This window comes from Lonchura striata, chromosome 8 (genome assembly GCF_046129695.1).
Source record: "Lonchura striata isolate bLonStr1 chromosome 8, bLonStr1.mat, whole genome shotgun sequence".
Lineage (NCBI taxonomy): Eukaryota > Metazoa > Chordata > Aves > Passeriformes > Estrildidae > Lonchura > Lonchura striata.
In genome coordinates, this window is record NC_134610.1 from 11,742,409 (window position 1) to 11,770,063 (window position 27,655).

Below are 27,655 nucleotides of genomic sequence, written 5' to 3' on the forward strand. Positions count from 1 at the left end.
CTTGTGATTTCTTTTCTCCTTGATGTGTAAAGGTTTGCTGTGTTTTTCCATCCAAAGCTCAGGTCACAACTGCCAAATGCTTTCGGGAATAGACTGGGCAGTGAGAGAATTGAATGAGATGATCACATGGCAGAAAAATGAGGACAGTAAACAATGATCTCTAGGGAAGGAATACTTAGTCAACCTCTTTAAACCTGACCTCTCTCTTTTTGTTGTTAACTGTCTGAGTGAGATGGCTTGCACCAAAGACAGTTGGAGGAAAGGCTTTTTTACTAGAACACTGAGCCTGCTAGTTTGGGAAGGATCCCAGTCTGTTTTTCTGGCTCATTGTCAAAACTTGTTCTTTATTTCTTATTTCTTGAAGAAAAAAAAAAAATCACTGGGAAATCATTTTCTGAAGTAGACAGGAGTTGGAAACAAAAATGTTTTCTACACAGAATGGAGATACCACACTCTCCAGCAAAGCCTTTTTTTTCCCCAGCGCCAGTCTCTTTTCAAGGGATCTATTACTGTCTTGTGGGACTGTGCTCATATCTTTGGCTGGTTGTATTTGGATGTGGTGGGCTGAGAAGTGCCACTGTGCTGTTGTGACATCTGTGTTATTTTCCTTACTATTAATGAGACATTGATTTATTATTTAGACGAAAAGGTCTGTACCATTTTTGGAGATGGTACTTAGTGTTGAGAGATGAGCTGACCTCTATATCTTGAGCAGAGTATTTGTGTTTTGTGATCTGTCAGTGATAAGAACTATGAAGTTGACCTGAGACCTGTATTTCTAAATCATGAGTTAGATGGAAATTCCAAGTTGTTGTAATAACTGACCTTTTTTCTTCTTCTTTTTTTTTTTTTAATTGTTGATACTTTTCTTTCTTTTGTCTTAGTTGTCAGACCTGTCTACTTTTGGCCTACATTTGAAATGTTGAGGGTTTAATGTTTTATATGAAATACTAGCTTTTAATCCTCTCCTTGGCTGTAATAGTGTTTGCAGAGGCCTGTTACAACAGCTGTCCTGTGCAATACCTCTATTTTTAGTTTATTAATACTTTATTGTCATGAAGCAAAAGGGTGGGGGTTTTATTTGGTTACTGTTTTCAATTCAGTTACATTAGGAGCAGATTTGATTTGGTAGAAATCTGTAATGGAAACCAGGAAGTTGCTTGGGGCAGGGAAGATTGAGATGAACTTTCAGAAACTGAGTTTGCTATCCACTCAGTTTTAAATACCAAGTCTTATACCTTCTTTTTTCTGTAGGATTCTCTCTTTTCTGATGAGGAGAGTCCGGGAGAATTAACAGAGTACACTGTAGCCAGAGTACTTCAAGAATGTGTTTAATCACTGTTTGAAACTCATCTTTTTCCTTTGAGATTGTTGAGGCAAAAAACCATTTATTCAGCATTGAGTGTGTCCTTCACTGAATAATGAAACTGAGTAAGGTCTTCTGCCAACTCTGTGATCTTGCAGACTGAGTCAGGAACTGCAGGAAAGATAAAACTTTGTATTCTTGACATAAATGTAAAAATTAAGAGGGTGGGGTTAGAGAAAAACATCCTCTTGCTCTAGAAACAGAAGGAAACAGAACATAAAGCAGAAATGTCATCTACAGTTGTGCTCCTGTGGCTTGTTTTGGTTGTTTTTGCAGGTCACCAGTAAATAATTTAAGAGAAAATTCCTGTGTCTTTTTGTGTGGTTCAGCTTGACATTAAATCTGCAGTCTGGTTTCCATCATGGCTTTCTGTAGCTACATTGTAAAATTCTGCTGATTCCCCTCAACTGGGAGCCAGCATTGTGTGGACTTGGCACTTCCCATCTGCTTTGCTCTTGGTTCTCCTCATGGTTTGCTTTGGAGTCAGGCAGCTCAAACAAAGGAGCAAGATAGAGTAGGTGATGCCAGTACAAGAATGCCAACTAAGAGCTGAGTATGTCCTTGGTTTTAAGCTGTGACATCCCAGCAACTGGCAAATGCTGTAGAAATGCATTTCCTTATAGAAAAGTAGGTGAGTCTGTATACCAGTGAGGTTTATGCAGGTCTTCATGCAGTGCACAGATGTGCCTTGATTGCTCAGACCCTTCATGCATGGGGGTCTTTTCAACTGCATTAAGGGCTTTACACGCAGAAAGCTCAAAAGAGATAAACCTCTACTGACTTGATCATCACAGCTGGTGCTAGGGAGGTGGCACTTGTGCCATGTTTGTTATACCTGATTAAAAGGAAACCTTAGAAAATTATCTGCTTATAATGAAACAGCTTTTCAAGTAATATTTTTAAAGGGTGCATAATGCTTTCATTAATTAGAATGGTTTAGAGCTTTTGTGTTACCTTTTTTCAAAGCAAGCAGGAAGTCAAGCCCTTCAGACAAAGCCTTTCTCCAAAAGGGAAAGCATAAATGCTGATTTTACCTGCAACTGGCAAATTCAAAACAAAATCAGAAGTTTGCAGTCAGTGGCACAATATTGAATAGTTTTTATTAGTATTCACCAGAAAGGCAATAAAATAGAGTTTGTTACAGTTTTCAGATAACGTAGGCTCAGGTGGACACCTTGAGTGCATTATCAAAGGCTTTGGGAGTAACACAAGTTTAAAGAAATCACCATTCCTGTTTTCTTCTCTGCCTTAAAGCTCTCCCTTGTCCTTAAGAGTGAGGCTTGATTCAAAGTCATGACTGACAGTGGTACCTTACACGGAACTGCTCAGGTTGTAGGTATTTTGCTTTTCTTGCTCCATCCCTTTGCAAGTGCTGAGTTGATTTGGCTTTGTTTGTGTAGGGCAAAGTGGAGTGTTCACTGAGCCCCCTGCTTTGGAGGGAGATCTCACATAAAACCCAGAGGCAGCACATCCTGATGGTTTCCAGTGAGGATCAAGTGCCTCTCAGGGAAAATCATTGTGCAGAGTCTGGTCTTTCTAACATTGGAGAAGTGCTAAATATGCATGGAAACCATTCTGATGGGGGTTGCAAAAAGTTATTTAATTATTATCTATAACGCGTGTTTTTAATTGATCTCTGTGTGTCTCCCATGTCTGTCCATGTGTTATTTAGCAATGATACAGATAGGGCTAGAGGCTCTTTCAGGAATGTTTTTCTCCAAGTGGGGCAAAAACTCCAGTGCTGGGTAACCTAACTGCATTAACCTGATCCCTGGAGAGACCATCATCATCCCAGTGTGTCCACATGCAACTTGTGTGGCTGTAGGTGTCCCTGTTCACAGCATGGAATTGATTAAAGCGAGTTGTGAGGCTGCTGCATACCATTTCTAGACTATTTAAAAACCATTTTCTTCAGTGTGATATGCAGCCTGAGTGCCATAAAGCCTATGGCTGTTCTGTGTACTGGGGGTGGGGATGCTGCAATATGCACCCAGAGGACTCAACCTGCCAGGTGAAGCCACTTGTAAAGCACAAATATTATCATAGAATCTTCCTTAATTTGTTCCTTTCCTTAAAAGCAAAACAAAACAAAACAACCTCTCTAGGTTTAGGCATTTGTTAGACATTTCACATCTGATTCTGAACCATTGTTGTAAAAATTACAATAACTTTAAAAAATAAAACCAAAACCTCCTAAAAATCCAGAAATGGTTTCTTAACACAACGCATTTATATGGAATCTTTCAAGACCTTTTCTGTACCAGTGTATCACATGTCAAATTTAGATCAAGGGCTTTTTTTATGGAAATGCTTTCATGGTTTTTGGAGACTAGTTGGGGCACTCTTTGTCTGTTCCTTTGCTGTCATGTTGTTAGGATGCAGCAATGCTTTTAAAAGAGCAGAAAAAGAATGGTTGTGAAATATGGATTGCTACATCTGTAGTTTGAACTAGATATGGAGACAAACCCACTTGAAAGCAAAGAAGTTTTGGGAGGGGAGGTGTTTGCTTGAATTTAAGAACAAGAAAAAGTCTAAATAGCTTACTTGATACTATATTTACAGTCCTGCTTGAAATTAATTTTTCTGTCTGGGTTAGAATGATAGAGATAAAGCCACACACATAGTCCTATGTGCAAATAACTCTTGGTTGTGAGTGCAAATTCTTGTTTGCAAATGAAATTCCTGGGGGAATGTAGAAGCCACATTTGTTTTGTATGGATTAACTACTACATATGCATGTTGTACTTGGTATAATATATATTAAAAATCCATATGCACAATGCAAGTCCAATGCAGTTGTTACTTCAAATGCTTGTCAGCATTTTTTAAATGATGAGAAAATCTGTATCAGTGTAAGGACTCTGTTCTTACTGTGGAAGAACAACTTCTCCTCTCACACTGTTCTGACACCCAATAGGCCTAAATCAGTGTGCAAATGTACCAGTGCAAAAGGAAGCAGAATTTTGTTCCTGGGCATTCATTCATTCAGAAACTGCTGAAGTTGGTAGGAATCTATCCACCAGCCCTTAGGAGTTTCAAAATAGGGCTGAATTTTCTTCTTCCAGTCTTGTTAGTAATCACATGTTAATCAAGTTTCGTTAGTTCTGTTTAATTTTTTAAAGCCTTTAGAAAAGGTTTCAGAAGCTAATCTCAGTTTCACTTTATGTATTATTTTAGACATAGTATTTCTTAAGTTGGAAAAGTCACACATCTTATCCCAGTTTTCCCCTTCTTAGTCATCCACTGCTGAAGATACAAGAAAGAAAAACAAAACCCCGGCTTTTGTAGATGCAGAAAAATCCAGAAAATTTAAGGGTCTTAAGTGGCCTTTGTGTAAGAAGAGGAGACATCAGTCCCTTCTCACCCATTCTTGGCCCATGCACATCACTAAATGTGTCTTCCAGTGCTCCTGTTACTGTGTGTAGTGTTGAATTTCAGCTTGATTTCCCCTTAGGACTTCCTGCAATGCCAAGGCTCCCACTGGCCTGCTGGAAGGATGTAAATGAATTCCATTACTGGTTCCTAAGACTGGTCAGGTTTAAATTCTTGTCTTACTGTGATGCCTTCCTGACCAAAATGGAGGGAAGCCTTGAGGCTTCTGAGGGGAGTGCGATGTCTGCCTGCCTCCTTCCCCGTGCTGGCCTGCCTTGGAGCCTGTGTCGGGCTTTGGGTCCACCTCATTACCAGGTGACAGAGTGGCTCTGCTCACCTGTGTGGAGCTGTGCCAGCCTTGCGTGGGGTGGGATCTGGCTGGCAGAGAGCTCTAGAACTTGCCTCCAGCAGTGCATCAGGCTGACCCTTTGTAAGGCACAAGAATGCCCTACAGCAGAGGAATCTGCAGCCTTTGCTGGTGGTAAAGAAGACATCAGCAGCCAGTTTTTATGGCTGTTGGACCCACATGGGTGTGCTCAGAGCTTGTTCAGTTGAGACAGTGGTTTAAAGTTTTGTTTGTGTTTTCCCAGTTTTCTGCTGATGATTCCATCTATGTCCCATCTGTAAACAATTGTTTGAATGGTCTTACCTGTACTTTGCCTACTGAGCTGTTTTAAAACTAGGTGCTGGTGGAGAGATTTGAAGTAGAAGTGTCTTGTAGGTTTTTTCTCATGCAAGCAAATTTGCCCTTTCTTGTCAAAGTTAGGCATCTTCTTGTTACTTTGGGTCTAGCAGAAGCTTTCAGACCATGTTATGAATATTTTGAGAGCTCAGAGAAGGAACACAGCTCCCAATCACTCCGTCTGAGCTGCTTGCCATTGTCTTGTCCTGCATGTGTGCCTTATGTGAAGTGGGTTTTTTTGGGTGGGAAGTGTGTGTGTTTCCCTGTTCATATATCTCTGTATGCTTATGGTGGAGACAGAGGGCAGGAGATGAGTATCTATAACCAGTAGGTGCAGTTGTCTAGACTTCTCTTACCTGCTGTGGGTTTTTTCCTTTCATTATTGTGCCAGAAACTGGAAGCCACCCTCTGAATGCAGGGATAGCACTGGCATGAGTCCTGAGAAAAAAACTAGTCTTGGTTAAGAGCTGATGTGTTGAAAAGTATTGATGGAGGTTTTTTGTGTTACTCTTAATTATAATTTCTTTCCCATTAACTAGAGATAGATAATTGAAGCTTAGCACTAAAAAGGGCATTCTGTAGGAAACAACCCTACTCCAGGAAGGGGATGAACTGATGATCTCATAAGATTTCCTAGCTCAAATTTCACTGGCTTTTCCATGAGAAAAGGACAGAGCAAGGACTGAGAACACTTTGAGACTTTATATTCATTATCTGCTTAAATAAAAGGAAGGCACACAAGAGTCTGTTTTCCTCAGCACTGATTATTTTAAATAAAGCTCTCCATTACAAGTAAAGTTACTCTGATCTCTGGATAAATATGAGGGATCTGTAGACAGCAGGGAAAATTCAATGAGCCTGAAATAAAAGTGTGGTCAGGCTGTGTTGACAGACCATCACAGGAGTGCCTGCCAGCCTGTGCAGGTGGAGCAGAGTATAAAGCACCAGACAGCTAGTTGAAAATCCCAGCGATGGAATCTGGGAGGGCATCTGTCACACCTGTCTCCAAAAGGGTGATCACCATGTCAGAAAGTAATAATTTGATACAGGAAGCAGCATTTAGGAGGCTTGAAATTTTTTGTTGTTGATCCTTTGTAAAAAAGCTACTCTAGAACAGGAGCAAAGGCTATAGAGAGGTAATGTTTTTTAATTAACCTGGCTGATAGCATTACAGAAAGCAAAGAAGTTTTTGGACTATGGGCTGTGGCTGTTTCCACTCCCTCCCCTGCATCTCAGCCAGCCTAGTAAAACGTGTTGCTTCTCCCAGTACATTTCTTTTGTACCCTGGGTAATTGTGTCTATAGTGTGCTAGACGCTGCTGCTGCCTTTGTAAGAAACTTGCTAACAGTGTGATTGTCTTTGCGTTGCTCCAGGCCGGATCCGCACCAGGAGGCAGAGCTCAGGCAGTGCCACAAGCGTCACCTCAACGCCTGCCGACACCCGAGGCCGCAGCCGCGCTAAAGTAGTGTCCCAGTCCCAGCGTAAGCATGGCTTCATTCTTGGGGGAGCGGAACAAAGAGTTACTCATGTGTTCCTCTTGAATTGCAGTAGCACCATCAGAGAATTGGGCTCACTTTGGACACATAATAAAATGAATCCCCGCCTAGCCAGTGTGTGCTCCTGCTGACACACGGGGCCCCAAGTCTGAGTGCTTAGTTGTGGCCTTTTTTCACCAGCTGTGCAGCAGAATTCCGTGTTGCTGTGGTGTGTAGCTCTAAATAACTGGCACTGTGTCTTGCTAAGACACCCCGTGTGCCTGTAGCTGACTGCTTCCCTGCCAAGCCTCTCCTGCTTATGTGACTATTTCTGTATGTGTGAACACGTGAGCTGTCTAAAATTAATGGGGTTTGGCATCAGTTGAAAATAGGATTACCTGTTTGTGTGGACATGGGAAGAAGGGTTCTGCTTTGATTCACATGACACGTCTGCACTCTCTGGCTTCCTGGCAAGGCATGGTTTTCTCCTAGGAGCCACACATATGGTGCTGCTGCATATTTGTCATGTGTATCTGAGGAGAATTCTGTCACTCAGAGTCCTAAAAGAATCTGGGGGAGGGAGAAACTCCCTGTTATGAGGACCTTCAGCCTTGTGAATAGGAGATTGGGTTTGTGAAGGACCTGTCTGTTCTGAGGACTTGTCTTGCTTTGTACCCCTATTTGAAAGCCCTTCTCTGTTCATTCTTTCATTGCTTTGCTATGTCATGCTGGAGGGTTGAAAAAGCAGTTTATAGCCTTGTGTTAGACTGGGAGATCTGCAGAAAGGCATGAGCATGGAGCCAAATGGAAATCTGTATGCTGAAGTCATAAGGATATATTTGGGCTTTGGGATGCTAATGTAAATTGATTTCTTTAGTGTTGAACCTAGAACTTACCCAAAGCCAGAAGTCACCTTTTTTCCCTAAACTTAGTTTGGTAAAAAATGGTCAGACCAGATGAGCCAAGTCTCAAAAGTATTTAAATAGTAGTTATTCTTTAAAGGTTTCAAAGATTATGGACCTAATTTTTCTATAGAATGCCTTATGAAGGTTTAGGATGGTCACCTGCTGCCTTCGTCTAGATTGCTGCGTTTCCAGCCTAGCCCAACCAGATGTGATCTTTATCCTTAAACCAAATGTTGCACGGAATAATTTACAAATTCAAATATAATGAGTCAGTCGCAGGACCAGATTCTCCATGCCCACACAGTGGATAACCGTGTTGTAATTTCACAGACTGGGCTGGGGTGCAGTTTAGAGCAGAACTTGGGTCTTGGTTGACATTTCCTGAGAAGTTGGTCAACTTTGGGAAGTTAGCTGCATCTGCACATTAATTCACTGCATTCTGCAGAGGCTTTAGGAGTGACATGTTTGTAAATAAATCTGTCTGTATTGTGTATAGCACAAACCGCATGCTGAACGCTGTATTGTCTTGCTGTCTTTTAATCCACTTTTTGCCTGTCCCTTGGTCTGCCCTCATAATCAAGGATCCAGATCAGCTAATCCTGCTGGTGGTAAGAAACGTTTTCCCTTTCTTGCTTTTTCATGTTAGTTCCTTCACATTTTTTAACTGCTAAGCTTTTAGCTTTCCTCATTCTCTCCTAACTATAAGACTTAAAAAGCATTTTGTTGAAGTCATAAAGTGTGTATGGCAGGTGATATGCTTTCTCCCACTAATCAAATATGGTAAGCATATGTTCTGATGTCAAAGCTGGCTCACTGCTGCAGCTCAAACCCTAGGGGCTGAATTCTTCTCTCAGTTACTTCAATACATCCCTGCTGACACCAGCAAGATGACTTTTAGGTCGTGGTGGAGGACTGGTACCTGTCACTTTGGGGTGGGGAGAATGGAGCTGGCATCCCATACAGTATTGGAATATATTTGGTTGGTTCAGAATGGCTCTGGCCAAGAAATTGGAGGGGGCAAGTAAGTTTATACATGTGCTGTGGTATTGTTCATGAGGCTGATAGAGTTGCCTATCTTCTTACGTTAAGACAGAAGAACAGTCTTCAACTTTTGTTGGACTCGTAACAGTATATGGAAATGAAATTTTTGAGAGATGTGAGATGCATTTCAGCAAGAAATCAGTGTGACTGTAGGCTCAAAATGTGAGCTTGCCTGAGTATCCTCTTGAAACCCTTTCAAATATACTTTTCTGGTGTTTGAGAAAATAAATTTAATGTTAGGAATAGTAATGGCAACATCAGATTTTGAGGGACTCACTTTCATCATGTGAAAAATAAAGAACTTAGGTTTAATCAGCCAGATCTAAGTAAGCCAGCATCTCTGAGTTTGAGGCTCTTGAGATTTACTCATTATTGTGCTGATTTGTTCAGATGTTGTGGGTTTTTTGTTTTCCTTCACTAAATTACTGCAGAAAAGCAGTGCCACCACTGCAGTGTAGCACAAAGCTCCTGAGCTGCTTTGCAGCGGGTGACCTGTGCCAGAAGCCAGGGCACTGCAGCACAGCTCTGCACACAGCCTGGTTGGTGTTGCTTTATGAGGAGGTGAGGCAGCCTGGAAACCCCTTGCTGCTGCAGCAAGGCTGCCTCAGCACCTCCACGAGGCTCTCCCAAAGCCAGCTTGGATGTTCATACACTGCAGTGTCTGCTTGGGCTTGATCTCCATGGGCAGCAGAGGGTTGCTGATGTCAGTGTTCATTGTCCACGGGCTTTCCTCAGTCTTCTTGAAAACTTAGAGGGAACACTTCCATTAGTATTCTGAGGGATTTGGATTAGATTGTTACTTAGAGCTGATTGTGTTCCAGTTTTGCTGCCAGTGTGTTTAAAATCTTGGGGGTTTTAATTGTGTGTTCCTTGTTTCTGGTTCTCTCCTAGCTGGTAGCCGGTCTAGTTCTCCGGGTAAGCTCTTAGGAAGCTCCTATGGTGGCCTGAGCAGTGGAACATCCAGAGTCCAGCCAGTGCCATCATCCTCAGAGAAGCGCAGCAAGATTCCTCGGAGCCAGGGATGCAGTCGGGAGACGAGTCCCAACAGAATAGGCCTAGGTAAGAACAGTCACTGCAGGGATGTGCTGGCGGGAGTGCTTGAAGGAGGGGCTTTCCTCTTGACTGGGAAACTTCATGTTGCTGTTATTCTTCTGAGCTTCTCAGCTGAGAAGTTAATGTGCCTGTGGTTTGTAGGAGAGTAATTCTGTGTTCCAGGTTGAGCTTATGGTTTCAAAGTAAGCCTAAAGATGTCATGATGTGTTTTTGGTTTGAAATTCAACATGGGCAATATTATTAGGTCAGGAAGCAAGAACAATTGTGGATAACCATCAGAGCAAAAAGACCTCATTTAAGCTTATTCCTAAAATGAGTTGAGTAATCTTTACAATCACATGGAACCAAGGGCAAAAAGCACCTTCTTGGATTATTTTAGAAATTTTGCATTTTAAATGGCTTGCTTCTCTCATCCTTAATATCCTGGAGACACTTTCTTAGAACACATGTTAGACTTATGTAGTAATTGTTCTGTTTTTGATACTCTAGTCTCAGTGACTGTTATGTAAATATTCTGTAATAGTTTCTATTTTCAAATTTATCAGCAGACTTTTTTTTTAAAGTCAGGTAAGTAAATATCATTATATATATAAAGACTTTGTGTATGTGAGTTGAAGTGAAAAGGTATTCAGTGTGTTCTCTGAATATTTTAATTTTTTAATATAAATTATTTTATAAGTTTGAAGCTAATGTAGAAAAACATCTTAAATTATACTGATTCTAAATTATTTTTATCTACAGAAACTTTGCTAGTAGATTGAAATGGATTAAAATTGTAGCCTTACTGTTGGCAATTAAATTTATAACTATTGCCTTAGCAATAGTTTTATATTTTACATTTGAGCTGCATCTTTAATTAGAGGCTGTCGTTAATAAAGAACTATTTTATTAATTCTTTACAGTATACTGAAATGAGTTTAAAGCACCTGAGTGTATATGCCGTTATGATTCATAAAAAATATTGCATATTCATTGTGACTGCTTTTCCAAATTCTGTGTTCTTCTCATGTCTAATCTATTTTATGGGCTCTGTATGAATATATTATGCTTTTCTGTTCATTGCTTTTAAATGTAAAGTGCCTCCCAAATACTAGAGGTAATTGTTCTGCTATCACTGTGTAGAAGAAGATTGTTTTTTAGGAAGAAGCAAAGAATGGTGGATGGTACCATCACACATGTTTAAGCTGATCATCATACTATGCGGTCTGATCTGTAACATTCTTGAGCATCTGAAGGGAAATTACTTTGTGTAGAATCCTCACTCTTGGGTTGCCTGCTTTCAGGTATATTACAGGAGCCTTGAATTCTTTTGAAAGAGTAGTTTGTATAATTTCTCTGATGTGCTCCCTGAGAACATAATCAGTGCTTGTTCTTTGAGAGTGGGAGAGAGATCTGACATGTATCAATGTGTGGCTTTCACCTATTCCCCCCAGGTTGATGGACACAGCCTGGATTGAACTGTTATGGGAACAGGAGTGTCTGACACTTTACTGTTCAGTTGCAGAAATTCTGTCTATTGGATTTTGAAAGTTATAATACTGACCCAGATGGAGATAGCTTTTGAGCTGTCAGCTTTATACCATTATTCCATTGTACTTATTACTTTATGGCATAGTAGCTAACAGTATTTTATGCTTTTTTATTGTGTTGCTTCAGTCTCTATATTTCCTTGATACTTTATTTTGTTTGTTCATTTCATTAAATAAACTCCCACTCACCTTGATTCCAAATACAGAAACCATCCCTTGGAGTTTTTCAGGCTCTCCTGAGGCAGTAACAAAAATAAAGTCCTCTGTATGTGGATGGATGCCTGTTAGCATCAATACCTTGCTGCTAGCTTTGATTTCCATGATGGCTACAGGTATCTGTGAAGTAGATTCCTTCTGTGTGCTGGGAAACTTGAAGAAGATTTTGTTTCCTCAGAGGCAGCACATTCAGTGTTCTGAGCCCCTGTGTGGTCACCTGTATGTCTCTGCTTGTGACACTTCATTTTTAAGCCTGCCTCTGCTGTCTGTTCAGTGATATCCTCTTGGGGAAGGAGGAGTGCAGTCCACTTTATCTTGAGTGTTTCTTTGGGCTCCTTGCAGGAGATTGTGTCCTCAAATAGGTGATGTCCATTTCCTATGGATTGAAAATTATCAGCCTGAAGTTAATTCTGTTGGATGCTCTGCAGATAGTGTGGCACAGCTGTATCTGAAAGAAGTGAGAGATCCAAGACAGCCATTCTCCAAAAAGTGGAGTGAGCACAGCTGCCTATCAGCTTCATGCAGCAGTACTCTTTCTGTTGGGGTTATGCTGTGTACATTTATTGGAAATCTGCAGGCATTTCTTGACTTGCCTTGACTGGGTGTTCCCCACTGCAGAGCTTTCCTTTGGCTGTTTGGCAGAATTTCAGACTCTAAAATGCCGGTATTGATGTAAGAAAGCGTCTGCTGATTTTGAGTCTCCACTTAAGAATCATTAAAATTCACACCCTTATGAAATACCAGTTTCTTCCAAGTGGTAGATTGGTAAACAGGGGCACTTCCATGTTCTGCTGGTGATATTTGCATCTGTTGGGTTCCACTGGCATAAGAATGTTTGATAGTGTGTTTTAATAATGGTGTGAACCATGTCTAAGTGACTTTCCAGATGAAATTGGTAAAACTTAGATGTACAGTATACATTACAAAGTTGGAATATTATTGAAAACAACCCATCCTTGTCCTGTCCTAGACTTTCTCACAGCAGAACTGGCTGTGGACACACTGTCTGCTTTCATGCTGCCTACTCCTCTTAATCCATTTTGCTACTCATTCACTTGATTTCTGTCCAGCTTTTGGGGGTTGAGAATTCTCCAGTGGAGACTTGGTCTGTCTTCTTTGCTTTTGCTCCCTGCACTGCAGAGACAGGCTGTCACAGTGTGAGAGACTTAGCTAAATGACAACACTGCTGGCAGTGTCTAAAGGAAATAGTCTGAGTAGCTGATAAAAAACCTTCTCTACACAACATGGTGGTGAAAATGTGAGGCAGGTGCCTGGGAGTCCACAGCAGACTCATCGTTCAGTTCTTTTCAATCCTTTTTCTTTGTTTTTTTTTTTTTTCCTTTTTTTTTCTTTCCTTGATTTTCTTTTGTATCCAGTAACATACAGCTTTTATTTGACCATTAATCCTGAAGTACCTAGAGTTTGGCTTTGGGTGTTCTGTTTGTAAAGTCAGTATTATGTTACATCTGTAGCATTGTCCTACTAGTATAGGACAATGCAGATAAAGTGCATTTTCTTCATGCTGCTGCTGTTAGCTGGTATGGAAGGAGAATCTGTTGTGTGCATCCACTAATTTTTGTAATCATTCACATCTCTCCCTCTCTAAAGAGCCTTTACTGTTTTTAATACAGTTGTATTATTGAAAAGATGGGCAGATCTTCTCTGTTTAAGAGAAATTGCTGCTTGTGCAAACCTGATGTGAAGGCTGCCATTATTTATTCATGAAATAAGCATGAGACCCAAGAATGAGAAGTTTGCTTCTAGAGAGTCTGCAATTTCAAACCAAGGATTTGTGTGGAGAACTTTAATGTTACTTTTACCTGTCAGCTTTTTCCTTGTACGTCTGAGATGGGATTATTGTACTCATGGACCCTAATTTCATCCAGTTCTTAAAATTTAGTCTTTATTGTAAGATCATGTAACTCAGTACCATTACACATTATGGTGATCTAATCAGCTTGGTTGATAGCTCATCTCACATTGTCTGACATCAGAGGTCAACCGTCAGAACCATTAATTCATCGCAGAGATATGAACTGGGTTTTGCAAAATTGGGAGGGATTTGACAAAGCAAGAATCTGGCAGAAGTCTCTAATTTTAAAGCCTAAATATGAAGGTTTCTATTTTGTTCTGTACTGTTTTGCTTGAAGGATGCTAATATATCCATTTTATGTGAGAACACTGAAGCACTCTAGAGGAACTTCAGCTTGAGTCTAGGCATTTCAGTTCTGTATACAAATCAATAGAGATTTGTAAGAATATATATATATATATTCTGAAGCATGCAAATGACATTATTTTTATAAAAACAAGGATACAGTCAAAGTATTAGTACGTTCATGTTATGCATATGTACATCTGCCGTGTTGTCACCAAAGCTGGTAGATTAGGTTTTACTCTGCACCTGAGAAAACTCATCAACGGCGATTCCTGAACACTTGAATTATGCTACTGCCTTTTTAAAACAGCAAGGGAAATCTTCCTCTTGTCATTAAATTCTCCTGACAATTAACTGATGGTTTTTGCCCTAAGGAAATACTGTATTCTTCATCAGGCATAAAGCTTACTAAATAACTTTCTGCAAACATTTTTAAAACATTCAGTGTCTCAAGCATCTGCAGGTATGTAGGGTTTTGTACAAGTAAAGAATATAATTTAAAACTCCCCTGAAGTGTGCATATGTCTCAATCTGTGTGCATATAAAACCATAAAGATAAACTTCTTGAAATGTCTGTGGAATAGAAGTTAGCTTCTGTTAAATATCTGAAGCTACTACTCTTTTCTAATTCAAATCACTTTTTAACCTGTCTTTCAGGTATTCAGGTTCTAAATATTTTTCCCAGTATCTTTCATTAGAGAAAGATAACTCTGCAAGTCTGTGCAGTACACTTTTTTTTCCCCTTAGGATATTTGTTCAAAAAACTCTTCTTGTGAAAGTCAAATCTATGTAAAAACATCATATCAGTAGTACTTAAAGAAATTTGTTCCAGAAGGATGTTTATTTTAAAAATAAGGAAGAAATATTCCAGAAGGGTTTCTTTCAGCCTCATCTGTTTTGCAACAGTAGAACTTCCCTAAATGATTGAAGATTCCTGCTCTACTTGAATAACAAAACTTGGATTGCTTAAGAAAAAAGCAGACTGTCAGCCAGACATTAATGCTGCTGAAATTTCACAGCACAAACACAGCTCAGCATGTAAGGTAGTTGGTTTGTAAAGAGCCTGAGCAGGCTGCTGCAAATTGTAATTACTAATGTAATTATTACCATAACTAACAGAACTGTGACTTGACTTTGAGCTTTCTGTCCTCATTAAACTTGTTCACCTTCTCTGAAACTCTCCATGCTGCATGCTAGCACGGAGCAGTCGTATCCCCCGACCCAGCATGAGTCAGGGGTGCAGTCGTGATACCAGCCGTGAGAGCAGTCGAGATACAAGCCCTGCTCGGGGCTTCCCTCCACTTGGTGAGTACATGTAGGCATTGGAGCTTTAAGGGTCAATATGTTTTTTTCCTTTTTCCCTTGTTGTGATTGCCCTTTCAAGACACTGCTAGGTGGAATGAGCTTTTTTCTGTCCTCCAGATTCCTGACACTCCCCATTTCCAACCCCTTTTTTTTCCCCTTCTGTTTTCTTCTGCATGCTTCAATTCTGGTTCTCAGTATTTCAGTGTTAGTAGGGAAATAGCTTAGTTTGAACTTTTACCATTTTTAGTTTCATTGATTCAGCTTGTATTGGGCTGTGCTGCTTTGCTTAATAACACTGATGGAAATCTATGGGAGGGCAAGCCTGGATTTTCTAGGTCACAGTGAAGTAGTTTTGTAGCATTGTAGCCTGTTGTTGAGTGACTCAATTATCCATGATTCGATTTTCTTACAGCTAGCTATAGTTACAGTGTATAATTTCTATCCTGAATCCTCCAGTGGAGATAGCAGCTCTCTTTTTGTAAAGGTTTTACAGGGCAGTCTATCATCAATTAAGTTGCACATGCTGTAGGAAACTTAATCAGGCAGTGTAAAACCAAGGAAAGACTGAAATTTTAAAGGAGCATCATTAAACTGCAGTTAAAGTGTACAGTACAAATAGAAAATCTCATTACACTTACCTTATGCAGTTTTTCTGCACAATGCTGAATGCAGCAAGATAGTTAATGTTTCTGATCAAATGCCATATCATATGTTCAACCAAATACATTACTTCTTGTATCAAAACTTGTCATCTCAGACATGAAATACAGTTATCTCCAGGCCCTCTTCATTTATGTAGTAATTTAATGAAGAATGGTGTTACAATATCTATTTTGCACATAGTGGCAAATACTAAAAATTTTGTATGATGTAATGTGTAAATGGAACATAGCACAAGTTTTAATTTTGGAGAAACCTTTGGGTTTAGGGATTTCATTGTCTTGAGCTATAAAATAATCTGTTTACATTAATGTGTCAACTTCTGGTGAAAAATGGAAGGAGTTCAACTTTACATTCATAACCTGGTTCATAGCTCTTTAAGATAAATAGATGAACATTTTAGTGATTAAATGAAGCTGATTTCATACCAGACCTAGAAAAAGACAGTAGATCCACAACTGTAGCTTATTTTTATAGTTAACCTGCCTAGCTTCAATTTTGGATGAAGTCTTTTTTCTCCAGCCAAAACGTATAAGTAGGTTCGATTTCAGTGTTAGCTCATCAGTGTTCTGTGTCACTGTGCTATGTTTTGTTTATTTTATTGAAAATACAGTCATTGAAGTACTGTCTTGACCTGTGTTCTGAAAAGCAAATGCAGTGTATCAGAACCGTGGTTGGTGTGAGCTTTGTACACTTCCACTGGTGCTGAGTCTGACGCTTACACTGACTGTAAAATCTCAGTTACAGATGTCTGTTATACTGTTTTATTGAGAGGAAATTGCAAAGAAAGAATAATCTCATTTTAGCTCATGCTTTTTAATTTCCTGGAGAGTAATTTCTAGAAATACATTGTTATTAGGTCATAAAGGTTACATAGGGAAGAAATACCAATGTAACAACAGTAACCCAATGTAGTTGTTACCCTACTACCTTTTTCTTTGCTTTCATTGAAATGCTTTAAGATCAAATGTGTTTGTGAACTTGTTAATTATGTGGTGTGTAATTAATCTCAAAGAAATTTATATATGTTGGTTTAAGCCAACTGTGGTTCTCTTACAGTATTTTTAGAAACCAATTAATCTTGCAATAATGCAAAGGGAATATAATCCTGCTGTTCACAGTCTGGTTTGCTTATAATTATTAACTTGTATATTTGTGAATTACATTTAGAGTAACTAAATGGAAATGACAAGATTCTTGCATTTTATAGTATTATGGTCAGTGTCAGCACTGACATCCTATTGTTTTGGGGCTGCAGTGCAGGCATACATGTCTGTGTATTATGAGTCCTGTTTCCTAAGTTAGTAAAAACAGTCAAGAGTGAATCTGTACTCAGCTTCCTTACAGAGATGTGGGTGTTTGAAATTTTTTTGTTATTATTGTTTCTCCCTGGGCCTTGATCTTGCAGTGGTGTCCTCAGGGGCACAGTGGCTAACTTGGGGGAAGCAATTGTGACCTACAAACCTTAATTGTGAAGTTCAGTGTGTAATCCTGCACTGATCATGCAAATCTTTTATGAATTTACTTATGTTGTCAGTGGGATACTACTCTTGAATAAATGCCTGTGTTCTCCATGTCCAAAGGCCATATTGCATATAGCTTTTAGTGAAGCTCTCAAAGTCAGAAAAACCCAACATTCTATTTTTCTCAACATTGCTGATTCCTATTTCATTATATTAGTATTTGTGTTTATGAATGCTTTGCCTTAAACAGAAGACTTAGAATTTTCTGCTGCACGCTTATGTGCATAATTGACAAAGCCTATTTGTATTGTAAGGTGATTCTGCTTTATTTTTTCAGTTTCTTGACAGTACTAGTTATGATGTTAAAGCAACAAGGCCTTCAGTGAGTCTGTGGTGATGAATTGCTTAAATGAACAATCGGTTTCTTGGGTCAGTTGCTTTGAGCTGGTGAGCATGTCATTGCTAGACATAGGGAAAACTTCATTAGAAAGACAAAATTTCTGTAATTTGGGAATGACTGGGCCCATTTTTCATTTGCTTTCATAAAGAACTCACTTGTATGCTGAAGCCAAGAACTGAAAACCTCTCCAAAGGCATTTTGTCATTGATGTGCTGCTAACAACTGAGAATTGAAGTGGGAGCTATATTTGGCTTAGGCTCCTCTGCTACTGTGTGCACTCCATTGCTTTTAACAATTTGTATACATGTGTCATTCTCGATGGGTGTGTGATGTGCATATTCTCCTTAGCTCTGCATGTACATACTGAAGTTCAAGAAACATATATGCAAAATTTGTTAAAAGCAAGAGATCTTTGGAAGTAGCAACACCTGAATATGTGTGTACGTGTGTTTATTTGGAAAAGAAACCAACCCGAGGACCTCTACAGTGGTTGGTGACCTCCCTGTATGACTCTTCCTACTTATGTGGTTACGCATTCTCTTTGTTAACGTTGATTTTATTATGCATAGGCTAGAATGTTGTGGAAAAATACCTGCAAGCACAATTTGTAACCATTCCTCATGGCTTCACTTTGGGGTTTAGATCTGACACATCTAAACCCTTCTCTGTAGTTACGTGCTCCACGTTCTCGTGACGGCTGCCTGCCAGACCTGCAGGTCTGGAACGTGACTGATGTGCATCGGGGTGTTTTTGCTGAGCTGCACCCAGACTGGGACTGTTCCAAATGAGTTTGTCATGCATCCTGTTACTGGTCACGAGGGGAAGGGGGGGAAGCTCCAGGTAGAGGCGTTGCTGTGGGGCTCGCACTGTAGCTGTTCCGCATCCACGTGCAGCGCCATTCCCCTGTCACTATGAAACACCTCTGCCGGTAGCGGTCGCACGCATCCCCTTTGGATTGTGGCATTTTCTGTCTCGGGTTCAATGTGTGTTAATCCTGTGGGTGTTGCCATTCCTTCTACTTGCAGCTTCTCGACGTCATTCCAGGTCCACTAGTGCTCTCTCCACTGCTGATTCTGTTGGGCAGTCAGGTGAACAAGCGCTAACTGCATGAATCCGCTTCTTATACGTAGTCTTGTTTTACACCATCTTAACATTTGCCATCGTGTGCATCAGCCAGCACTTGGCATGTGCTTCTCACCACTGCGGGGCTTTCTGTTCTGGTTTTGTTCAACGTGGCTTTTTGTTTTGAGTTTTATTTATTGGATGTTTTTAATTTTGTGTATTTTAGGAACATTGTGAAAAGTGTTTAAACAAAGGGTGATCCAGGGCTTTCTCAATTCTCCTGTAAATTTGATCAGTTGTGCAGCATGGGCTAAATCCTGACTGATGCAGAGTACTTGCAAATTCTTTTTCCTCTTTAGCAGTGTAGCACTTTCCAGTGTCTAGGACAGGATCCCAGTGGGTTTCATCACATTTATTACTAAATATTCTGGACTCCTGTCTCTATTAATGAAAGTTCTTTGTGGGATCCCCTCCAAAATACACAAGATACACAAGAGCAGGAAAAATTAAGCACCTGATGAGCTTTCAGACTGAACTTTGGAGCATAACACATGCTGATCCATTCTTGATATTAGTCTCAGGGCCTTGTCCAAAGTACATGGAATTTTTTGAAGGAAAAAGAAATCCCTTAATTTCACTGGGCTTTGCATAATGTGACTGATGGTTACATGTAATGAGAAAAATCTGCAGATTCCAGTTACTTCTGTCCCTCCCCTGTACTGGATTTGCAGTTGTAGAGAATGTGTAATTCCTTTTGAAATAAGGATATTTTACTGGGAATCTTAAAAATAATTGAATGAGGGTTAGCTTTGGGACAAGAGAGACATAATTGTGAGGATGAAGGTAATGTAGAAGATGAGGGCTTCAGTGTTTTCTTGAAAGCTAAAATCTTACAAGGAATTTGTTATACTGAAAGTTATTTAATTAATACCCTTCAGATAGGGAATGAAAAATACTCTGTTTCTCATGAGTCTAGTTAAATGGCTATCACTTAAACTCTCAAAACATTTCCCTTATGTTACTTAACAGAAATGATGCAAGCTGATTGACTGGCATTTTTCAGATAATAATTTGAATTTGTAATTTAACCAAAATGATTAAAAAATATTTAAAATAGCTCAGTTGTAATACAAATCTAAGTTTTGTTTGCTTTTGGCTTCCTGTAATAGTCACTTCATGTTTGGCTCCTGTGGTTTGGTACAAAGCATAATCAAATTTTGTACGGTTACCTGTGTACTGCAGAAGGCCAAAATGCTCTAAAAGATGGCAGAATAGGATTAATAATGGTGGTTGCAAATTTTCACCAAGTTTGTAACAAGTATAATGAATGACTCTAGCCAGGAAGACAAGGGAATGTGGCCAGAGCATAATCTGCAGATTTCTTGCCCAGTAACTTTGGGCTTGACTGTAATTGGTTATTCCTGGAGCCCGGTGTGTTCCAGCCCCACATCACAGATATGCTGAGGTCTCTCCTGTGGTCTTATTTCAGCACTCCAGGATGGCAGCAGAGTCTTGGGGAGAAGCCTGAAGTAATTTGGGTGTTGTAAATTTAAAAATCACTGAACAAAGTAGTTCAGAAGATTCCTAATAGCCATGGAGATAGAAGCTAGCATGCCACACTGTACTTGATGTGTTAAAGAAGCTCAATTTTGTTTCTTTATGCTGGGTATTTAAACTGATCAACAATTGAATTATTTTGTCATTTTGTTCTTCATTTAAAAAAAAAAACCCAACCAACTATCTTCCCTTTTCTAATGTAATACTAAATTTATTCAAAAACAAATGACAGTGGTATTTTTCATGATATGTAGTTTCAAAAGTTAAAGTCAAATTTTTATCTCAGTTACACTTGAGTAGTATAATTGGGTTGGATTTAAATATAAAACCAAGTCCAGAACTTACCTCAACATTTACAGCCCTTGTTCCAGATCTCATTTATACTTAGGAAAATCCTTGTCCTCTGTACAACTTTATAGTGTATATACCTCTGTAGTGGTGACTTCAGTTTCAGTCAGACCTACTGCATTATCATCTCTGTGCTTCTGTTAAGAGTGCACAGATTTTTCCATTTTAGGAATAAAGCACTATTTCATCTTTGTATTTGAAGTTATTTTTCAACCCAAGTGCATTAAAAAAGGGGATAGTAATAACACATACAACTTTTATTTCTTTGTGAAATGTCATGGTTTGATTACTTTTTGGCAGTAGTTCTAAGAAGTTTGTTTATTTTTTTTCCTTGTAATGTGTTTTGTAGAAAATGTGCTTTTGTTGTAAATCAGAAATGTCTTGTCTGGGTATGTAACTAAGAAACAGTAAATTTTTATAGGTATCACTTCTGTTTGAAATAAATATTAGTCTGCAGGGTTTTTTTCTTTTCAAAATACTTTGGACTTTAAAAGTTTTCCCTATTTCCCCAAGTAGCTTAATCTCGAATAAAGCTTTGTAATCAGGACAGTAGAACTGGCCAGCTTCAATCTCTGATATAAATATGCTCACACTGCATATCAGTGTGAGCTAATCCCTGAAAGATATTTCAGTGCAGTAGGTTCATAAAGGAGAAAGCAATGAAATTTTGTGCGATGCAGTATTCTCCCCAAAAACACATTAAGCTGCTGAATACTGTCTTTGGCCTCAGTTTTGAGCAAATCCACAATATAGTTCAGCAATTTAATAAGCAGTATTTTTCCACTGTTAAATTAAATATAGATGAACTATTAAAAGACCTGTGTGACTTGACCCCTCTCTCCTGCTGCTTGATGGGGATCAGCTGAAGGTCTCTTCAATGGGTTCATGCAGCTTGATCTGTGCAACACTGAATTTGCTGGCAAAACTCCTGTTGGCATGTGTGGTACAGGGACAGAGGTGTAACATATGTTCCAGGAGGGATAGTTTAAGTCCTTCATGAGCAAACACAAGCTCACACAGAAAGAAAAACTTGGAATGTCATAACTGGTCTTTCTGCTTATAGACTACAGCCAGGATCCCAGTATCTGCTCTGTCCCACTCGAGAAGGACTCAGCTGCCAGAACCTGGCTTGTGATACTTAAGTTACTGATTCTGTCATAGCTCTGCTAGTGGACCTTTCTGAATTTGGCTTTGCTTAAAAAAACTTAATTTCAGTAACATTTTTTGTAAACTCGGCAAATGATAAACTAATTAATGTTAGGAGTGTAAATGGCATTTTAGACTCAATGCCATTGCTTTGGATGCCATTGAGAACTTTGCCATCAAATTCAAAGGGGAAAAAAGATCATATTTTCTACTTAAAAGCTTTGATACGGAGCTCTGGAATTTAAACTTCTTCTCAAGAGAACCAGAAATTGGAGTTACTTCACAAGTGAGTTACTAACTTAATTTTTATACTGTGAAGGTGTAGGGGTATATTCTATTGGTTAATCAAGCCTTGAGACATAAAATAGACTAATCTGGTGCTGCTAGTCTCACACCCTTGCCTGAGACAGAAGGCTGCAGGATAGATGAGTGCTTGAGTATTTACATGTTCTGACACTGGGCATGGTTCTGTCTCTCTGAGGTTAATGAGAAGCTCTCTTGATTTCTGAGAGTGCCAGATTGGGATGGGCATGTCTGCCTCTGACATTAAAATAAAACTTGGAGACAACGAAGTAAAAAGAAATAGAAAATAGATACCCTGCTTAAAGTAAATAAATGCAAAGTTGCCCTGAGGATCCAAAATTGCCTCCAACGCCCAACAGACAATAGTTTATTTCTTACCCTAATGACAGACTCTCTGGAGCTCTGGGTTAAAGGGCTTTTAATGGAAAAGCACTGTGAGTTCCCAGAGTCCGTGGGGAGAGCTACTCGGGCACCTGATTAGGATTCCAAATGAATGTGAATTCATTTAACAATCCCTTTCACTGTTGTCTTTTGTGCAGACCGGTTTGGACTCGGACAGCCAGGCAGGATGCCTTCTTCTGTGAATGCCATGCGAGTCCTGAGCACCAGCACAGATCTGGAGGCTGCTGTGGCCGATGCACTGGTAAGAGGAAAAATACAAAATGCTTCCAACACCAGAAAGTGGCTTAAAGTTACCTGTACGTATGTTCTCCTCTTTCTAAGTAGCTTTATTCTGATTGTGCCAGTGTCTGATGCTGTAGAGTTACCTTTGGCTGGTTTGACTTTGGGTATACTGGCAGCAGTATGTTTTTCTTATTTATGTCAGTTCTCTGCAGCTGTCATCAGACAGAGTGCTGTGGCTTGGTACTGCAGCTGCAGGATGGGTTGAATCAGCTGTTTGCCTTTCACTTGGCTGTCAGAGAATGTGCCCAGCACTGTGACAGTGCTTGGCACTCGTGGGGTCGGAGATTTCCATCAGTCCTATTACCTGCATGAAGATTTTGTCAGAAAAACAGTTTTCTCTGTTAGTGTCAATTTGTGGATCAGGTTTTAACAAGAACAAGTTTCTGCTCTGTTATTTTCACCTGGGTAGATACTCAGAGAGCCCATAACTTGGCTTGCATGGAATCTGTACCATCTCATGCTGTTATGGTGTAAGTTGAATTGTATTTGTCTAGTTTGCTGCCAATACTTTCAAACATTCACTGCTTTTCCTAGCAAATTTTATGTCATTTTAAAAAATGTTACTGTCCTGTATAATCTTACTGTACTATGATACCTCTCGGATAGAACCCAGAAAATGTCTTCTGCTTTTCAGAAGGCACATGATAAGCCTTTGTGTGTACCCTGTATGTCTGGGGGAGCAAGGATGTGTAGAAGCAGGAGAAATTACTGTACAGTGCTAGCTGTGTACCCATTGGTCTTCTCCAGTATTTGTGAACAAAGAAAGGTAGATCAGTGTATAATGGATGACACTCTTGCATTTAGTGGACTGAATCACTAAGTGAGCATTTTCATCACCAAATGTAACAGCTTGTGAGCCCATTTCTGCTCTCAGCACCTCAAATTTGCTACCAGAGCAGTTCAAGACATAATTACAGACAGTGGTTTGCCTGTGTAAATGAAATCAGGCTTTATCCCTGCATGTGAGCAGCTGCTGAATACAGGTTTCTCAAGGGAGGAGAGTGTCACAGTATTTCAATTGACTGCTGAGCCTGAGATTTCTTTGGGTGTGACTTAATCTTCAGCAAGACTTAGAATGTTCTTTTAAGTATTCAAGCTTTGATGTTAAGTAACATTAAACTGAAATGTTAAAACTTTGAAGGGTTGAACGCTTAAAAGCGAAATACTTAAGTCTAGCTGGAAACTAGCTGGTGCTGCTGACTTGGTTGATCAATCTGAGTTTGTACGGCTTCGGGAGATGCAACACAATCTTGTTAATCCCTTCTTTCCCAGCACCCCAGTTTTCTCTTCATTGCCTTCTGACAACAGGCAACTTAGAAAGCCTGTGCAGGCTCCTTTTGAGAGAGTGTTGTGATGCCAGCTTTTACCCAGTAACCTTGTTTTCAGAAACTTGTCATTTCCATGCAGTAAGAAATGAAAATAACTTCTCCAAAGATGGTTTCAGCCAAATCCTCAATTGAAACAAAATGTGGTGGGTCATTCTGTGACCTTTACTCCCTCTGTACAATTCCAGTTGGATCCACTCCTGTTTGAACTGGACTTGGCCTAAAACCACAATGTCTATACTGGAAATCATTGCTTAGGTCTGTCAGAAGAGCTCAAAGGGTGATGGAAACTTTGCTATTAAGTAAGGCCTTTAAGCCAGTGGTACCAACCAGGGGGTCTTAAAAGAAGCTAATCTTCAAAACAGTGTGGTAAAAGAACTGTGGGTTGAAAGAGAACTTGGCAAGTGAAGTTGATTAAGTGTGCTGTACTGTAGATAGTGGCTTCCTCACATCAGAATTTCTTTGCAAGACTCTAAAATGAAATGCTGCTAGTAATATGTGGAGAAAGATAAATCACTGCCAAAATCTCTGGTATCTTTCATTGTTGATTTCTTAAAAGTAAGAAAAGGGGTGCTGAATGTTCCTAAAAAAGTTTTTAACAGATATTCTCACTTCCTAGATCCCTAAGGGAAATTGTAGCCAGTATGAGTAGTGCAACGGTTCGGCGATAAAGTCAGGCATTATTATTCCCACTTTTATTTTGCAAAGACTGTATTTTTTTTAATTTGCTAAGACACATTTGCTATACGTTTTTGTTGCAAAAACAAACCCTACATAAGCTTCTGACATAATTCTCTATGCTTTTTCCCACCCTTCAATATTTTCCTGCCTACAGCTGTTAGGAGACTCCAGGAGCAAGGTACTAGTGCTTTCTTGACTTTTTATTTCTACTTTCCAACTCTCCCCACCCTGTTGCTAACATCCATTATACTGCACGTGAGTTAATTTCTATGCTTCAATCCTCCAGTCCTAGTGGAAGCAAAACTCTGCTGGCTTCACAAGTCCAAGAACTGCAGGACTGGATACTGGAAGGAATTCTGTAGCAAACACTTTAGAATATAGATGATATTTTTTATAGACTATCTTGTCAACCCTGTTCTTTTAAGGTTTATTTAAGAGGTGTTTTTGCTGCCAATTATGCTAGTATTTGTTTCTGTAAGGATCAAGACAGTCACAGATGTACCTAAGGCAATTAGGTTCCCTAATGCCAGCCTATGGAACTCAGTGAGATTTGAGTACTCAATTCCCTTAGCAGCCTCTAGAAAGATTCCTAGCCCAAACTAACAGAGAAATTGCCATCTCCCATATCCAGTGCATTTCTAGAGTAACTTCAGTATCGATGTTAAAGCGACTGGGTATGCCAGCACAGATTCTTTCAGCTATTTCTTCCTTATCTTTATTATTTTTTAAAGTAGAGATTGTGTCATCCTAGTATCTGTAACAGTGGAACTGACTATTATTGCCAATAGAACATTTATTGTATTTAATTTCATTACTAGTAATTTAATTCTACTGGGCATAAACACACAATTTTCATGCTGGGGAAGGCAGGCTCACTTCCCGTGAGTCACTCAGTCTCATTGAAATCAGTGAGCTCTGTCTTGCTCTGCTGTGTGAGGTAAGCAGGCAATGCATGGTGTCACCTTTTAAACACTTCAGTCACTGTAACAGTAGCACTAATCTTCTTTTTAGTGATTGCAAATAGAATGTTTTTCTTTGACAACGTAAGATATATAAGTTGCTAAGTCCGAGTTTCCCCTTTTCCAGAAAAAGCCAGTGAGAAGGAGGTATGAGCCCTATGGGATGTACTCGGATGACGACGCCAACAGCGATGCCTCCAGCGCTTGCTCGGAGCGCTCCTATGGCTCCCGGAACGGGGGCATTCCGCACTACCTGCGGCAGACTGAAGATGTGGCCGAGGTCCTGAACCACTGCGCCAGCTCCAACTGGTCTGAAAGGAAAGAAGGGCTCATAGGTCTTCAGAATTTACTGAAAAGCCAACGGACACTGAGGTGACTTCACAGTTTTCTGGTGTCAGTAATTCATTAGGGATGAATGCTACAGCCAGAAGGCAGTATTATGTACCTGCCTTATGGAGACAGGTGGTGTCTTCCATGGCTGTGAAGGCTTTGTCTCCACAATGTGGGATTGCAGTTACCTTTTGGAAAGGTTTCTGCTGTGGCAGTAGTGTAGAAAGGGCTCAGATATGCATGCTGTCTTCTCTTAGCCTTCATCCATCTCATGAAGACCTCCAGTGGTAGGTGCTTGTTGTAGCACAGTGAGATTTCCCACAGTGGTGTTACTGTAAACATACTCAAAGGGTGGTGCCATTTTTACATTAGTCTGTTTGAACCTTCAATATTTTTTCCCACAGCAATTTAGTTGGTGAAGCAAACATTGTGCTTACTCCTAAATGACTTGGGGTACGTGCTTCAAAGCTGAGATCAGGCAGTGCTGTGCTGGCTGTACTTTGACTCTTTATGAAAGCTGTGTTAGGTGTAATTACAGATTCTGTTTGTAACTCTTGAAAAATTTTATATCAGAAACTTGTGTCCTGTAAATGGTGTAGTGTATAATGTGGAGGGAAGTTTCTTTTGGCAGTAAAGCATGTATACCAATTCTGAAACTGCATATGGTAGGAGAGGGAGACCTTTTCCCCCTTCAAACACCTTTGGCACATCACACCTTTAACGAGGTTTTAGAATTACCCAGTAGGCCTCAGAATTATCCAGTAGTCATTTGGAAACTCCCTATGGCCATAGGTCACGTTAACTAGATAACTTGCTCTCAGGCCATAGACATTTCACCCTTAATTTATGGAGAAAATGTTTGAAATAAGCTGTTTATCTCTTGGCTCCTTTAAAGGAAGGTAGCATTCACAAATAGCTGTGACAGTTTTCTTTTTCTGTTATGAATCATATGTACTTAAATTATAGCCAAGTTTAAAAGTGGTTGTTTAGAGCCTCCTTGCTTGGATTTATGCAATTGTTTCTATTTTAAAAGGGCTTCACACTGGCTGAAAATAATTTGATGGTTCATGTTAACAGTCTGAATAAAAATGTACTGAGGGCAGGCCTCAAAAAGTTGGTTTCTTGCCATTATAAAAATATTCTAGCACTTCACATTATGTGATACAGGCCTTAAATGGAAAGTGCTACAGATTTTCAAAATGCATAGTTCGAGTCTCTAGATCAGAGATGCTTTTTGATGTGGTCTATTTCTGAGTCTCTTTAAAGATAATTCCACCATGTATGCTGTCTCTTTTCTCTTTAACAAAGTGTCTGGAAAAACTGTGGCACTTCATTGCTTGTATGAAAAAGTTGAATGAGATTTTGGTTTTGCCACAGAAGTGTGTGAGGATTATAAGCAAGGTTTAGAGTGCTGCTGGGGATAGTTGCAAGGGAGGAAGCGCTGACAAGTTTTGGTCTTGGGCTGTTTATCCAGGTCAGTAAATCTTAGCAGAAATACTGGTGAAATTAAACCCTCAATTTCAACCATGCTAGTTGTAGTGTTTGAACTGTGCTGTCACAGTCCCTCAAGATAGCAAGTTGTTTTAGCTTTGATACTGAATAATTTTTATATCTTTCCCAGAAACTCTGTGCAGT

General features: G+C 39.7%; 1 protein-coding gene across 1 annotated transcript in view; it reads left to right on the forward strand.

Moving 5' to 3' along the window:
- Window positions 1-27,655, forward strand: part of CLASP1 (cytoplasmic linker associated protein 1) — a 166,749-nt gene that overhangs the window by 90,249 nt on the left and 48,845 nt on the right. The window contains exons 21-27 of the mRNA XM_077784947.1: window positions 6,794-6,901; window positions 9,733-9,900; window positions 14,995-15,102; window positions 18,651-18,713; window positions 22,581-22,684; window positions 24,886-24,909; window positions 25,818-26,062. Of these exons, the coding sequence (XP_077641073.1) occupies window positions 6,794-6,901; window positions 9,733-9,900; window positions 14,995-15,102; window positions 18,651-18,713; window positions 22,581-22,684; window positions 24,886-24,909; window positions 25,818-26,062 (820 nt within the window). The remainder of the gene's footprint in view (window positions 1-6,793; window positions 6,902-9,732; window positions 9,901-14,994; window positions 15,103-18,650; window positions 18,714-22,580; window positions 22,685-24,885; window positions 24,910-25,817; window positions 26,063-27,655) is intronic.